This window comes from Nipponia nippon, unplaced genomic scaffold (genome assembly GCF_047370975.1).
Source record: "Nipponia nippon isolate SJK-2023a ecotype South Korea unplaced genomic scaffold, ASM4737097v1 scaffold_2, whole genome shotgun sequence".
Classification (NCBI taxonomy): Eukaryota; Metazoa; Chordata; class Aves; order Pelecaniformes; family Threskiornithidae; genus Nipponia; species Nipponia nippon.
The window spans coordinates 100,623,856-100,640,868 of NW_028262336.1; the positions used below are offsets into that span (position 1 = coordinate 100,623,856).

At 39.0% G+C, this 17,013-nt stretch overlaps 1 protein-coding gene across 4 annotated transcripts in view; it reads left to right on the plus strand.

The window, feature by feature from the left end:
• RB1 (RB transcriptional corepressor 1) overlaps positions 1-17,013 on the plus strand; it is a 75,218-nt gene that overhangs the window by 50,142 nt on the left and 8,063 nt on the right. For all 4 annotated transcript variants that reach the window (XM_087756145.1, XM_087756144.1, XM_087756146.1 and 1 more), the window contains 2 exons: positions 16,200-16,318; positions 16,750-16,895. In XM_087756145.1, the coding sequence (XP_087612271.1) occupies positions 16,200-16,318; positions 16,750-16,895 (265 nt within the window). The remainder of the gene's footprint in view (positions 1-16,199; positions 16,319-16,749; positions 16,896-17,013) is intronic.

The window sequence follows — 17,013 nt, forward strand, 5'->3', positions numbered from 1 at the left end:
CAACGCTTTAAAAAATAAAGTTTATCAGTTATTATGGAGGAAGAATTGACGTGGTAATGACCTTGCTTATGCTCCTTCACCACAGGCAAATTTTCCTTTGGGATGGGGGATAGGCAGGAGGAAGCAGCTGCAGGGAGGTCCCTGTATGCTGAGGGTTTTTTTTCTCCAAAGGAAACAATGCTGCCACTGAAGGGGGATGCATATGTAAGTCTGTCTGCCTTTCTGCATCAGAGACAGGAATGAGTTAGGACCTGTCATTTGTTGCTAGTGCTAGATGAGCAAAGACTCTGTTTCCGTCAACAGGCTTCCTGTGGCTCTTGAAGAGGTGTCGAAGGCAGAGTGAGCTTGGGCTCCTTAAAGCTAAGAGCTGATGAGATGCTTGAAATCATCTCTCACTTCAGCAGTGAAGAGATTCCGTGCGCTCTTTCAGTCCGTTACCATTTAACTCTGCTTATGTGAGTTTAGATACCCAAGTTTAGATACCTAGGGCTCTTTACATCCTTGAGCGATCTTGGATTTGTGTGGCAAACCTATTCCAGTGTTGAATAGGGGGTCAGAAGCCAGAGTCCTTATGACGCCAGTAGAGCGGCTGTAGGACACTGCCACCAACAGCTGCTGCTCCCTCCTACCCCTAGATCATAGAATGCTTTGGGATGGAAGGGACCTTTAAAGGTCACCTGATCCATCCCCCCTGCAATTGGCAGGGACATCTACAACTGGATCAGGTTGCTCAGAGCCCCATCCAGCCTGTCCTTGAATGTTTCCAGGGATGGGGCATCTACCACCTCTCTGGGCAACCCATTCCAGTGTTTCATCACCCTCCTTGTAAAAAATTTCTTCCTTATATCCAGTCTGAATCTTCCCTTCTAGTTTAAAACCATTACCCCTTGTCCTGTCACAGCAGGCCTTGCTAAAAAGACTATCCCCATCTTTCTTATAGGCCCCCTTTAAATATTGAAAGGCTGCAATAAGGTCTCCCCTCAGCCTTCTCTTCTCGAGGCTGAACAACCCCAGCTCTTTCAGCCTTTCCTCATAGGAGAGGTGTTCCAGCCCTCTGAGGGCTTTTGTGGTCCTCCTCTGGACCCGCTCCAACAGGTCCATGTCTGTCTTGTAATGGGGACCCCAGAGCTGGACCATACGATGACCCCATACAATGTCCTTCCTGAATGATGCCATAGAGTTGGATACTTGCTCTCATTTAGGACACAGGTGCAGGATCCCTTAAAATCAGAATTCCACGTTGAGTATTGAAGAAACATTTCACTGAAATAAAACAAATATTGGAAGGCTTTCCAAGCCTTCAGAATTGTTTTGGCCAGTGTTGGTGTTCCTCTGGTGTTGCCCGACTCTTCAGTGCTGGAATCAAACAGAAGTTGTAGTCAAAGGTGAAATGAATTTTGAATTTCTCTTGTGTACCACATTTAGTCTGGTGCTGATGCTACTACTAAAAGCTCTTACTTACTTTAGAGGAAAAACACAACTTCAACATTACTAATGTAATTAATTCTGACAGTGCTTCCAAAGCCCAAGTATGCACTGTTAAATGAAGGTTGTCAGATGCCCAAAACGCTGTATGTAACTCCATTATTCTACAACTAATGTTACTGCTTTTAGAGGCGCGACTGTGTCATGGTACAGGCATTTATTCTCACTTTGTTTAAGCAAGTTTATGCAAAAAAGCTTGTGCTATCTGTTGCAGTGAAGACAAACCCTGGCAGGACAGTATTTTCTTTCCCCTCAGTGTTATTATTCATCCAATCATTTTCATGGGTTTTAGCGTTTTTAGTCTATTTACTGGAGTTTCTCTTTGAGTGTGTCTGTGTACAGGAAGGAATTTATTATGGTTGAGACACAGGGCTGGGAACCAGGAAGTCTGTTTCTGGCCGTGCCACAGATTTTCTGTTTCAATCCTGGCAAAGTTTTCTATGACTTTGTGCTTTTTAGCTTCCCTCCATGTAAGAGCTTGTTCACTTCCTCACTGGGATGTGAGGCCATCTTAATTGTTAAATATAGTTTGAAGTCCTTGGATGGAGAACCCTTTATTAAATATGATATTGAGATAATTACAGTGGGTAGCGAATGCGATAAAAATGTAGGAAGGTTAAAATTTTGTATTTTTACATGAGATTCCTGCCAAGCAAAAGGCTCTATTAAGAGACTTCACTTGATTCAACTCCATTAGTCTATGGGGAAGTAGGTACAGAGAAAGCAGGGCTGGGAACTTCGACCTTCTCAGCTGCCTCCTCAGACACTCATAAGTCGCTGTAAGACTGCTTCTGGTAAGTGGCTTACCGCCTTCTTAAAATGCAATGGTAGTGTCCACCTGTGGAGACAGTGTGAGGTAGGTAGCGCACTGAAAACTGCCTTTTTTTCCCCCCTTAAAAATTTTCCAGTGTAGCAGGCAAGTCTCTAAACAAGCATTATCAGATTTATGGTGAAGAGACTATATTTATCGAGCCAGACTAATCCTGCGTGACTACTGCATACCTAGTTAGACTCCTCCATATCAGGAAACTTGTTAGCTTCATGCAAATGAAACTACATGTACAAATTGCAAGTAAAAGTTTTAAAAGAAAACTGTAAATATTTGCTGCTGAAAGTTTGACTGACCTTCTAGAACCAGTTTTCCTGATTAGTTTTTTGTTTACTAGCTATGTCCTAATATATAGCTGCCAAAAATCTTTCAAATATAAAAAAAAAAAAGGCAAGAGCAGCTAAAGTATTTGGACTGTGAGTCTGTTAGGTTCTCTAAGTTAAAATAATTTCTCTGTGTGTAATTGCTTAAAAAAGGAAAAGGAAGCTCAGAATAAAATGAGTTCTTCATTCCTGCGCATTTGAAATACTTCTCTTTAGAATTGTTTCAATTTCCTTTATAGGAAACACAACTGCTCCTCTCCTGCTTGCAGAAAGAAGAAACAATTTCTCTCCTTTTGTATAAATTCAGGCTGCTAGAGTCCTTTTTTTCCTTCTACTCTTGGATTCATGGAGAGGAGGGCTTTTTAAACCCAAATACATGTATAGCAAAGGTATTTTGTTGTTGCAATCTCTAAATAACTTGAGAATAACGAATGGCTTTCGTTCTTTGTTCTTAACAATAAGTGCAATGAAGACGACGATCATATCTTCAGAAATGCCACGTTTAGTCAAATTCTAGTTCTGAAACACTTCTTCATAGTATTTGCTGTATGTCTGTGTGTGAGTAAGCCGTTTCTTTGAACCACTTCAATTAGTTATAGGAAGTCCCTTCCTTGCTGTTTCCTATACTGCCCTTCATATACTTCATATTATAAATAGAAGTGAACTACAAAGAACACGTTTTTACTTAAGGAATACTATATAAAAGCTGATATAGGCAGAAAGGAAAACCAACATGTGTTGATAAATGATTTTTAAGCAACTAAGAGGCAAATAAGCATATTCTGTTGCTTTCCTAGCTGGAACCCTCTCCTTTGAAGTGAAACGTCAGATCCAAAGTGCTGCTGTTGGAACTGTGTTTAGTCATCACAGTATCCACTTACAAGTCTACTTGAGGCTTTCTAAGTACTCTAACTTATGGGGAACTTCTTAAGAGAATGAGAAAATGGGTGAATCTTTAAAAATACTACTAATTTGACATTCTCTTTCCTGTTTCATTTTGATTTTGCGTAAAAGTTTATTGGAGCAGAGTTTTAGAAAAGGCTTCCCATGCACAGTGATGGAGAAAAGTGCAGAACTGTGTCCTGGAGTTTGTCATACAAGTTTTGAAGATATTTTTAGAATATTTAATTTCAGAAAATATTATATGAATCCTCTGCTTACATTTTAGAGCTCGTTCTTGGCATTATATGGTTTGTTGACCACAATAGTTGAGACGGAAATTGAAAATATGGGATTAATATTTTAAAGCACAATACTGCAAGTTTGATAGTAATTTTTGTGATAGCACTAATAGAAATGTGCAGTGTCTAATGGTAAAAGAAGCTTTGTTATCTCACAGGTACAGTTAACGGTAATGAACACGTTAGGCTTACCTGGAATTACGTAAATGGTATCATGGAATATGCAGATCGGTTGTTTGCATTGTAAATACATATGAGCAGTTACAGCAGTTTTAGGCCACTACCAGATGACTGATAAATACTTGCATGAAGGTTCTTGAGTTGCATTTTTTGTGTAACTCATGGAAAGTCCCAGCAGCAGTTTTTGCTTACATTCTCAAATGTTTTGATGTGCAAAGCAAATTTTTCTGAGAACGTGATTATAAAGATATCCAGAAGGAGCAAGCAATAATTGGGTAAGAGATTATCAGCATGTCCATTTATCTGATACATTTACAATGGTGGCCTCCACTCCCTCTAATATATGCAGCAAGAGCAGGTAAGAAATGCCACACCTACTTACCGCTCCCTGCAGCCTCAACTTTAAATTCTTCATTTTCTGTAGTTATGAACCGTGTATGTGTGTTATGAATCATGTGTGTGTGTTAGGGATTGCTGATGTAAGCCTCTGACCCTTTATATAGTCTCACTTTAAGGGAGAAATTACTTTGCACAAAGAACAAAATCACCATTTCCATTGCATCTTTGGAGTAGTTTAATGAGCCCACTTGGCAAGATAGGAAACTCTTGAAAGACAATCAGAAATGGTTCTGCTGCTGTGTAGTACAGTATTTCTCAGAGGCCCTATGCCATATGTAGTAGACAGTGTATAGGTGTTTGTTAGGGACAGTGACATGGAGAATTGGCAGTTTATAACAGGTATCCAGATACATCCTGAGGTGATGTTCAGAGTTGCACTTTATAGATTAATTCAGGAAAACTTCTTTATGTATACTGCAGTGTATTCCCTGAAGAGACAGCATGGCATTGTGCATTAGAAGTGTATGTTAGATATCAGATGATTACGACAAATAAGTAAGTCTGGTTGATCTTACAGTAGGCTAGTAGAGGTTAGATAGCATGGAAGTCTTTTTGAGCTTTAATCTATGGATCGAGTGGTTTAAAAGGGATGGGCTAAAAAGCAAAGTAAAGGATCATAAAGACAAAAAGCTTGAAAAATGGACATTGACATTGTTCAGAGGAAAGGAAAATGGAAAAAGGATTAGTAAACAATCTTAGCAACATGATTTTCAGTGGGTAGGAATAGGATGAAAGGAATTTCTAAGATGTCAGGTAGGAAGAGAAATGCCTTAATTAGAACAAAATGCCTTAATTAGAACAAAATACCTGAGTTCCTGAACTCTCATCTGCATTTTTTTGAACTTTAAAAAAATATGTGTTTATTCAGTCCCTCTGTAAACATGATTGAAATAATGTCAGTATTTGAAATTTCTCTCTACCTTATGTGCAGAAAATAAGTTAAACGGCTTTCCCTAACACTGTAGCAAATTCTGGCTCTACTCAAGCTTGTACTTTCTAAATCATAGGATTAGAAATTCAAAGTTTAATTGGATTTGGCAGATATTTGCCAAACGTTCCACGAGTAAAAATTTGTATTCAAAATACTTTGCAAGTGCAAAACATGACTGTTTTATGAAAAAAAAAAAAAAATCAGCTGCTATAGTAAGCAAATACTAGGAGTGATAGGACAGAAATGGAAGAAGCTTCATGAATTATTTTGGAAGCTATTCCAAACATACAGGATGAAATGGGTCAGGGGAACAGAACTTGTAGGAAGACATTTGTAATTTGTTTAGTTCTAAGTCAATTACATTTTATTTTTCAGATCTTTAGTTTAAGTTATTGCCCAACATGTATTCCCTGGCCAGGACTGAGGTAGGCTGGTTCCATGTCAGGATTACTGGTGTTTATCCATCTAGTTCTTGAGGGTGTATTTCACTTTCATGCCATATTACTTGCAACCACCGCATCAAGTGCTTGCAGCCTCTTGCAGTTTTGGCCAAATGGAGGCCTCTGACTTTGTACAAGAGGATTTTAACCTCTACTTGTCAGAGACAGCACAAAGCCTGCAGTCACATTCCTATTCTCGTTTTTATAAAGGATAACATTCTAAAGCTATTGAAAGAATTCACCATAGTCATTCAATAAGATTTATGTGAATTCATAGAGTTTAAAAAAATCCTTACAGTATTAATTTGGTTGCCTTCACAAAACTGGAATGTAAGAAGTTGGGGGGGGGGGGAAGCTTTATAAGAGTTGTTCATGCTGGTAAGCTAATTAGTATAGATAAATACTGACATGAAAATGCTTGTCAGGGGGGAACTGCTGCCAAAAAGCAGAACTTGGACTTGATTAATGTGAAGAACTATTACTTTCTAAATGTGGAAGTCAGCAAATAACATCTTTAAATTCTGCATTGTAGGATCACTTAAATGATTATTTAGCATATCATTAGTACTGGTAAACAGCAATTACGAGTACTTCAGCTGACTTCCACCCCCACAACTGCTCTTTCCTTCCAGCCCGTATCCCGAAGTTTTATGAAACAAATGATTGAGAAACGGGTCTACCATCAAAAAATATAGATACCTGTGTCTTCCGAGTTTTTGTTTCAGATCTGTTCAGACAAATTATTGAAAAGTTTGGGGTGTTTTGAGTGATTTTTATACTGTTCTGTATCACCCTGTCAAAATTCAATTATTTATTTTCAGATTGGGAAGAATATATTTTTCTTGAAGACTAAATAATAGCCCAAGACTTTTTTTAACCTTCTCTTGTTAATCTGATTTCCAGTGCACTACTCTTTACTGCTATTATACTGTATTTTGCTTGTTAGATAACTGCTTGTAAGGCAGAAATGTTTGATTGGAGACAGCTTGTTAAATTCTGTCAACTGAGTGCTCAGAAGCTCTGCCTATGCTTCTGCTTTGAAAGCTAAGCACAACACAGCGACTGCCAGGTTTCGTCTGCCTTGAGCAAATACTAGGTATAGACCAAGGTAACTGAGCTTGAGATATTCTGTAATGGTAGTCACAGAAGTATTGGCTCAAATTAAGATCAAAACTCTTCATAAGGGATGGCTTTATGCACAAAATGTTGTTATACTGACAGTTTTGTTACAACTTTAGTTTTTTCTTTCTTCTCTTTGTCATGTGTAATTCTCTTCAGATTGAAATATTTTCTAGAAGTTGTTGATAAATCATCGCATAGAACAGTTTTCATGCTCGTGTCGCCATGTTTTGTTATGAAACATGGCATACTGTTTTTGGAACTCCAGTTTCTTTGTCCTATTTTTCTCTTTTAGATTATACGAAGCACATTGCAAGATCCTTATAGTCCTTTTTGCTTTTGAATATCATAGAACAGTCTGCTTTTAATGGTTTCAGGACATGTACCATCCCCTAGCTGATACTACTTTTTCTAGAGAATTGCTCTTTCTGTATGTCCTTGTCCACATACTCTGCACGTTATCTGTTGTATGCTTTTTTTTCCAATTCATAATTCATTGACTCCTTGGTTACATTGGTAAAAGATACCATCGTGCTCTTTCAAAAGCTGCTGTCTACAAAGTTTCCTGGCACACTTACCACTTTTAGCTGGGTTAAGAGAATCGGTGGTGGTGGTACATTGTACCTGTATTTGTCCAGCTAATGAGAAACTGGAAAGAACACAAGACTTGAAACTGAATTACTGGCTTTAACTGAAAATCTCAGAGGCGCTTCGTTGTCATGTCTCTGCTTGTACATGGAAGAATAATTCCTGGAACTGCTCTTAATTGTTGTTCCGGGAACCGGAACTCTTTAAGTCAATTAGAAATGAAACCGCTAGAAAGTGTGATGTGCTGCTGTGACAATCTGTTTGATTGTCACCATAGTAATAACACAAATAAATTCTCTTTACTGAGTTAGGCATTTTGTGACCCAAAAGTTCTTCTGAAGAAAGTAAGTGCTTGAGTGCTGTTTTGCTACTAAATGTAATAATTTTTCCTTTATGGACATAACTGTAGAAGCGTTGTTCTTAATGCTGCGTGATGGTAGTTTATATAATGGTGCTTTAAAGCCTCTCTTCTCTACTTCCTTTACTGAAAAAGCCTTCACAGTCTGTAGTTTTTTCACAGTTTAAGGTTGTTGATGCAATTCTCAGCCTCAAGACTTCCCCAGAACGTTTTGTTGCTGACTGACGTATTATAATTTCCAACAGTCAAATGGTTCACATCAGGTGGGTTTTAGTTTATGTATTGTACACAATGTCTTGCGCAGAGAGGGGGAAAACTGATAACAGTTCAGTTCCTCTTTGAGACCTTCGGCTTTCACCTAAAAAATCTTGAGAAGTAAGATTTGTCCAAGAATGAGTCATATTGAAGCCTGGTTGCACTGGGGAGCTAGGTAATAAACATGCTAATTACTTCAGATACAGGTTGTTTCTGTAGCACCACTTCCAGTGCAGACCACCGATCCATCTGGAACAGGCTCATAGCAATTGCTTTGGAGAAAAAAAAACATGTGGAGGACAAGCCTACAATGCTATTTTCTTGGGTAACGTTCAGCAAAAAAATACATGGTAAGGATTATCGTATTCTGTAGTGCTTTGTGGACCTACGTGTGAAGTTGTCTTTGGAAGCAGAGTGGATTTTCCACATTCACGTTTTGTAGCAGTTACTTCCACAGCTGAACACTCGGGCTGTACGATAAAGTAGTTGGTTTTGGCTTTCAGTCCTATTGCCTGATAATTTAATTTGGTGTCTCTGATAATCCATAGGCTACTATACTGGCGTAATAACTCTGTTTTATTATTTTGCTAATAATTCTTTAAGCTTTGACTTTTGAGCGTTGAGTTGGTGTTTTCAGAATTACTCACACTAACTCTGAATATCTTTTTTCTTTTTTCTTTTTTTTTTTTCTTTTAAATAATGGTAATGTTAGAGCGCTTTTTTAAAATGTAAAGTTAAGGTGATATTCCCCAGTTTATTATTTTTGCTTTTATCATCATTGACTGTTATAGCTATTCTATCATCTAGTCCTTGAAAGTCATGACATCTTTTTGCAGTGAGTTTATTTTTCCTAAAACTGAATAATTTTGTGCTTCTAGCAGCCTTCTCTTCCCTGCCCCTGCCACATTTCCCTGTCATTTGTGAGTGTTAAAGAGCAGCAGTCCCAGCAGAGAGCCTGAGACTTCACTGATAACCTTTCCCCACTGCGAAGATTGACCACTTATTCATACTTCCAATATCTGTTGTTCAGCCAGTAACTGCATGCCCCTCTGCCCTATGGCAGCACTTTCTCTAAAGAGCCTTACCTGAAGGAGACTGTCAGAGCCTCTAACATGAAGATCTGGAGATCTTCTGCAGGATCACCCTGTTCAAAGACGTGTTGACCGCTTTAGAGGAGAAACATGGGAATTTGTGAGGCATGACTTCCCTTTCTCTGCCCTGGTACTGCCACTGGAAGATGGTGTCTCGTGTCATCCTCCAGCTGCTCCTTTCTGTCTCCTCATTTGACAAAATGCGAACACTTGCATTGCCATATGGTGAGCTGGATAGGGGAGCTGCTCTGAATGTAAAACTAAGGCCTCCCCTGCCAAATGTGTTTACATAAAACAACAAAAACCCTCCAACTAAATAAAAACACCACCACCGCGGCCTGAGTTCCCTGGACCAGATCTCCAGCTCTGCTGACACAACAGGGATTGGGGATGGTGGGGAGGAGGGGAGGGAGGGCAGGCGCAGGTAGATGGAGAAGTTTGGGACTGTGTCTTTTGGTGGAATACTGGCTTGTACTGACTTAAAGTATTTGTATAGTTAAGGCTTTAATGTGCTGAATATTAACTCCTTAGTTACTCAGCGAGCCTTTCTTTTTCTTTATAAAAGGTGCTCTAAGTTCTGTGAGTCTTGAGCAGAAAAACTGCTGAAGGAAGTGGTGCAAGAGCCTACTGCAAGCTGTGTAGTAGCAGTCTTCCCAGGGTCATCCTAAGTAGTTTAAACAAAGTAGTTGAATAAAAATGTAGTTCCGCTGGTAACTGGTTTGCAGAGCTACAAAGCAATAACTGTGTCAGTAGTTTCCCTATTTGCAGAGCATTATCATCAGTCTGGGTAGTATTTTTGAACATACCAATAGTATTAGTTGCTATCTTAACACAGAAGGTCTATCATCGTTGCGGTTAAAATTTAAAAACTGGAGGGAAAAAAGAAATTGAAGTTGCTGGAATTCCTGGGTCATCTTTAAATTTGTTAAACTTTACATTTAGCTTGAATTTGCTGCTGTTTTTAAAAGCAGCTATCACCCCAGATATCTCATTGTGCCTGTTGACTGTCTTCCTGTGATATGCTTCTTGAGGTTTTGTGGTTGTGGTTTTTTTTTTATCTGTTCCCACACCTTCCCATAATTTCTGGGGAAAACACACGTGGTGGGCCCCTCAGAAGTTTGATGGCTGTTTTCACATGCATCCTTCTCCATGGCTGGGAAGCATATTTTGCTGATGCTCTTGTATCCTGCAGTGAGGTGGCCCCATGGACCTTTGCTGAGAGACCATGTAAAACATAGGTAATTGATAAATATAAAACCATCTGGTGAAGAGCAGTTTTGGGAGTAGAGGGGTTGAAAATTGTGCTATTAATTGTTCTGAAATAATTTCTGAATTCTACCAAGATTTGCCAGCTCTCTTCAGAAGATTTTGAGGAAGCCTAGATTATCGCAAAACTGCAAAGAGAATGGATTTGCAGCATTATTTAGAGCAACACAAGTTTAAGATGCATATCCATGCTGTGGTGACCTGGCTTTTTTTCTCTGACTGAAGAGATTTGAACTCCTTTTTTATTAGGCCTTCAAATAACTTTTGATATCTCCGTTTCTCCCATTAGAGATGCTTGATTTCATATTAATATGTATGTGTATTCACTAGAGACCACCTAAATCAGTTCCACATTGCCACAGTGGGTCCTACGTGCTAGAGCACAGTGCAGTTATTCTGTTTTTGGTGCAATAGCTATTTTATTTTATAAGAAACTGGAATATGAGAGAACTGAACTTGAAAACTCCTACCAGGCTTGAGGCTAGGACGCCCGCTTTCAGGTCAGCTGCTCACATGCTCTGTGTCAAGGATTTCAAATGATCAGAGTTTTCATGATTTGTATGTGTATCAGTATGTGCTTGTCGCTTCTTCTGTAGTTTAGGACTTTTTAAGCCTCTTGTGTGAGGAAAAACCTGTCAAAATATCGCTTTCAAATAACCAGAACTAATTAACAGTCACTATTTCTTTTCTGCTTGTTTTTTTCCTCTGCATACTATGCATTTAGATAAAAGGAGATCCTCACAAAGCTTGATGACATTATTATGTGATTTTAAATGCTGGAGATCAGGTAGGAATAGGACTTGTATTAAACATACGTTTGCTCTAAGGAGTTAAAAGCAGATCTGACAGTATCCTTACATGAATTAAACTGTTAACACTGCAGTTGTTAATGTTTTTCTTTATGAATTTTGTAAGAACAAACCCTAATAGGATCATAATTTATATAACACAACTCATGTTTGAAATTAAAACATGGTCCTTAATCTTACTGTTTTTTCATGGTAAATACTATTTAAATTTAGGATGTGAAATATATTTTGTTTTGGCAGGCCTAAATTATTTCAGAAATCTGGATACTAATTTTCATGTGAAGCTTCTGAAAATACAGTTGCAAGCAAAGTCAACTATCTGGGCGTGCAATTCTGTCATGGGAAAGAGGAGTGGAAATAGCTCGTGCCCATCCAGTCCTTGCACTTCCATTCCAAAGCTGTCAGTTCTAAATCGGCTTTGTTTTGCCTTGCAAAGTCACAGCCACCTTTTAGCATATTATGAAGAACACCACTTCTTAATGTTATGTATTGTATTGACTGATTCAGTAATTTGAGGTGGTGTTGATTATTAAAACAAAACAAAACAAAACAAACCCACAAAAAAAACGCAAACCCAAAAATATAACCCCAAGAGAGCTTGGCATTGAGATATACACATAGTTTAGTGATAAACACTGCATTAAAATTTATTGTGGACAAATAACTAAAACCTGAAAATCAATTAGGAAATTATTATAAAGAATAAAAACGTAAAGCAATAGAAAACAAAGACAAAAACAGTTTTTAAAATACTGCGAACTGCTGATTAGCACTGCTGAGAGTAAAGCTGCTCAGGGACTTCTTCTGTAGTCAGTGGACTACACCCAGACCCCAGGGTAGCTGTTCTTCATATTTAAGGATTTAGGTCTTTTGTTTAATCTTTTCATGGAAACCAAAGTCCAGTTAAACATGTTGTTGGGACAGAGCCGATGTAAAGATCAGGAAGCTGGGAAGCACCTGTGTGTCCTGTAGTTTCACCATAGCCCAATAAAGATTAGCCAACAAGAAATTCTGCCTGTTTTGTCCATAAAAGGAGCTTTCAGATTGGGGAAAAATGACTGCAGATGCTTACGATGCAGGTGTTGCTGCAGGGAAGCATCCTGCAGTGGCTTACTTAACGAAGTCCGGCTTAATTCACAGAGTTTAGTGTTGCAGAGCTATAGTTAGCCCTGGGTAGTGTGAGAGGGGACCGAGTCAAATTTCGGTCTTATTTTTCATTCTGATCCCAGTGGCTGTTTGACCCTGAGAAATCTTAGGCCTTAATTGCTTTTTCCCTTTTCGCGCTAATAAAATGGGGCTTCTCTAGCCTTTGCAGGGAAGTCTGAAATGAAAAGCAGCATTTCACTTAATTAGTAAAATTTATTCTGTGGCTGCGTCTCGTAACATTAATCACTTACTGAGCATTAAATTGAAGTAAAAGCTGTGCAAAACTCCTTTCATGTGAAAGGAATGCATTGGAGGTGACCTGTTGACCTCAAATGCTGCTAAAAAGCTTTAAAAAGCAATATAAAATTTGTAAAAGGTAGTGTGAATAATGTTGCTTTAGAAACAAGTTACTGATAAACATTCCTGTTCGATAAAGCTGGACCCAGGGGTTAAAGTTCTTTTGTGACTATTACTTAGAGGACTGCTAATTGTCTGGTTAATGACATTATATTTCGCTCATTCGAGTGAGGGGTAGATTGTTGAATACCAAGTAGTGGAACTGAAGCTGAACAGACTTTGCCCTGATAAGCTTGAAAACTCGCTGCAAGCTGCAGAATGCGCTTCAGATTCACTAAATAGAAGTCTTTTCATGTTTAAATAATAAAGAAAGGAGGCAAGGTTGTAATTACACCCATCAGTTTTGCAGGGTGGGGGGTAGATGCATTTGAGAGAACTTGCCTCTGCGTATTTCTACATTATGGCATACTGTGGGTTTTTTTGTGAATCACCAGTCTTGTCATTGTAGCACCTACTTCTCTTCTTCAACTATGTGCCTGTGCATTTGGAAGGCTACCAGTGAGAGTGGTAGGGGTCCCTGGGGAAAGAGCAGAGAGGGCTTTATCTAAAGTCCTCTCAGCTCTAAAATGGAAATTGTGATCAGCAGAATGCCCGCCTTAAATTTCGCCAGCTTGGAAAGCTAAATAACTTTTTCCTGCTCGTGCAACCGCAGTGCTAACAAAGTTTCTGCAGTCAGGGCAGGTGACCTGACCATGGTTTGCCCGAGGGCATGCATTGGGTCAGTGGTTTCTCACATCCCACCATCGCTGATGCTGGCTGGTCTGCACTGCTGGGGGCCAGCTGGGCGCCAGCACCTCATTTATCTCGACACATTTTTACGCACAGTGTCAATTAGTATTTGTGGGAGCCAAAAAAGATGTATTAGACTCGCTGCATGTTGCTACTCGGTCTCTATAAGTAGGTGTTTCTACACAAAGAATATTCTCTTGCTAACTGTAGTTCATCTACCTGATGGAAAGCAGCAGTAGGTTTCATAAATTCCTGTAGGGTAAAGTTTCGCATGTCAATCAGCTGATTGAACAGGTTGTTGTCAGCAAATGCAGGACATCACATACTCCCCGTTTTCTGCTCTTTCCTGCTTTGCTCCCAGCCTTCGTGGTGTTGCTGCCCTGTCTTGTCTCAATGGCTGTTCTGGCTTTGCTTGTGATTCTCTGCAGAGCTGGCTTAAATCTGGTTTTGATTTTTCTGTTAACTTTCTGCTGGTTTAGTGCATTGAATTATGCGGAGATGGACCGATTGCCAAGGCTGGCAAGCAGAAGAGGAGTGGAAATGATGCACAAGTAGGCAGGTCCCTTCCATAGGCAGCAAGCTGCTGTGTCCCCTCACCTTATCTAATGAAATCACACTCTGTGTGGTGAAAATTGGAGAAGGGTTGAGGAGAGGACCTGGAACTGCTTGTCTCAAGTGCTAGCTTCAAAAATAGTAACTTTTGCTTCTGTTTCTTGACCTCTCATTCCCCTTTATCAACCCTTTTTCCTCCCACTGATGCTTCATTGGAAACAATACTTTCTCAGTCATTAATAGCTAAAGCGTGAAATGAATGAAGTGGGATTCACTCTTAGTCAAGGAATCAAGAGCTGTTTCAGCAATGAATTAGTGATCGCTCTGGGAAGGAAACTTGGATTCTTCTGAGCATAGTGAAACGCTGATGGGAATAATAAAAAGGAAGAGACCAAGTGGCCAGAAGAATGAGAAACAGAGAAGGTCGTGTCTCTGCATTTCCAGCAAGGGCAACGCTGGAAGAAACAAGTGGGAAGTGCATGCACTCCTAAGTCCAGGGAAAGATGATGCAAGCCAGCCCAAGAGCTGATCTGGTTGAGAAATGATGGAGAAATAACTATGTGGTTATGAGTCAGTAACTGATGTTTTTCTGTTATGGATGAAACAGCTCCAGGATTGCCGAAATCGTAATTTAAAAATTACATAGTGTGAAAAATAGTAAATCTCAAGTCACTCTGGTCTTGTTGCTCTGAATTTTTAGTTGATGCACTTCAAAAGAAAAGTGTTCTTTTTTTTTTTAGAAATGAGGCTAAATGAGAGAAGTCTTAATGCTAGTTTTAATTGTAGTAAATCTAGTCTAGTTTTACTAGGCCTTTTCTTATTGCCTTAGCCAGGTGATGCAGCTTGCTTTACATGCGTGCTGTGTTCCTGTTAGTTATTGTAGCTATAGATTTGTCATCTGTGCCATCATATTTTAATGTTAGTAATATGCATTTGTAGGATCAAATAGACTTGAACAATCAGATGATGCATTATTTACAAACTGTTGAGCTGATTGATTTTATTGCTCTCTCTTGGGGGATCATTTGGTGGAAAATGCTGAATGTCTGGTTTTGCCCACTTCATTCCCAGTCTTATGGACGCTGCTTTCCCCCCCACGAGAAGGCAGATATTTACTAATGAGATATTCTTCTGTTGCTTCTGGAGTTGTGATGCTGCACTGTTGGAAGGCAACATTGTGGTCAAGGATGAGTCTCCTGTTTAAAGAAAATAAAAAAACAGAAGCCAGCAACCCTGTGTTTTCAAAATGAATTATAAATACGGTACCAAAATATTTTCCCATGCAGTCTTGCTGTTTCAGCATAATTCGCCTCTGTACATTACTCACAAGCAGCAAAAGCCTGAGATTTTGTTTCTGCAAGACTGCTGTTTATTACCAATGTCAGCAGTAGTACTAATGTTGCTTCAGCCAGGACCTTCTCCATTCCACTTACATCCTCTCTGCACCGCCTCCTGCCTCAAGTTCTTAGTAGGTTCAGATGTATTCCAGCCGCCTTGCCTAAAGTACTGATAATTGACCTAAAATCAAAATGGTTTTTGTTTTTTGGGCACGAGGGCAGAGACGTAATGTGACTATAACTCTTGCCAGAGGTAGCTCTGGAACACGATACTGTAGAGATCTGAATAGTCCCCAGTGCAGTTAAATGAGTTATAACTGTGTTTTTGTATGTTACCATGCATAAAATATTGGGTAGATGTTGTAGCAGAAGTGGGTTGACAGTAGATAGACCAGTAACTTTTGGTCACCAACATGTTTGGGGTTGGTTTGTTTGTTTGTTTGGGTTTGTTGTTGTTGTTGTTTTCTGGAAATGTGACCTATTATATATTTTCTTGTATTGTTTGCTGCTCTTTTCAGTAACGGCTATTTAATAGGAAGTAGTAAGACTCTAGAATACAATTATGTCTCAACTCTGCAGTTAGCCTATATCTATTGGACTGCTATTGAAACAGAAAAAGTGTTTGGTGTATTTAATAGTTAAAATTTGTCAGTTAAATAGTTAAAATTTATCTGGCAAAATATGAGTGTTCTGAAGTATTTCAAAGCATTAATCTTCTGTTTAGGATTGTATTTTGGGGGTTGTTTTTAGAGAAGAAGGAACAAAAGCCATCCAGTGTGGTTGTCTGTTCTCAGTATAATGTACTGTTACTGTCATTTTCCTAGGGGTCACCTCTGTTTGATCTTATCAAGCAGTCAAAAGAACGAGAAGGCCAAACTGATCAGCCTGAGCCCGCTTCCACTCTCAATCTGCCTCTCCAACATAATCACACTGCAGCAGACCTGTGAGTGATATGCGTGCTCGAGGTCTAGTAAAATGTGAAGTTAATATTGCCTTTAGTATTTAAATCCACTTGTGTTCTGTTTTCTGACTTGTTAGGCTTGGTACTTATGTTGAACCATTGTATTTGCTGCTGCTTATTATACATGTAAATTTAGCTAAATCAAATTCTGATTTTTATTTTTTTTTCCCAAGCCCTATCAAACTTGTAATTGCAAACTATGTTCTTACTAGTATAGGAATAAGTAAGTCCCTTTATCATGTATTTAATCAATAACTTGGAATTTTTGATTCCTGATATGGGAATAACAGGTTATAGTAGCAATTGATTTCTTCTAATGGGGCAAGAGGGAAGGGTTCCTGCAAGTATTACTCGTATAAAATTGTTCCTTTTTCCTGTGATGTTGAAGTGCTTAATATATGTTGAATCTCCAGCTATCTTTCTCCTGTGAGATCTCCTAAAAAGAAAGCATCTGGACCTACTCTAAGTGCTACTTCCACTCCAGATGCTCAGCCAGCTGTGACCCCCCAAACACAGAAACCACAGAAATCTACCTCCCTCTCTCTCTTCTACAAAAAAGGTTTGTTGCTTCTGTACGTGCTGAAATTGCAAAGTTCTCTCCTGTCATTTATCTTTTTTGGGTTTTGGAGCTCAACATTTCTTAAAAGATGATAACAGGATCTGTAGTGAACACCATG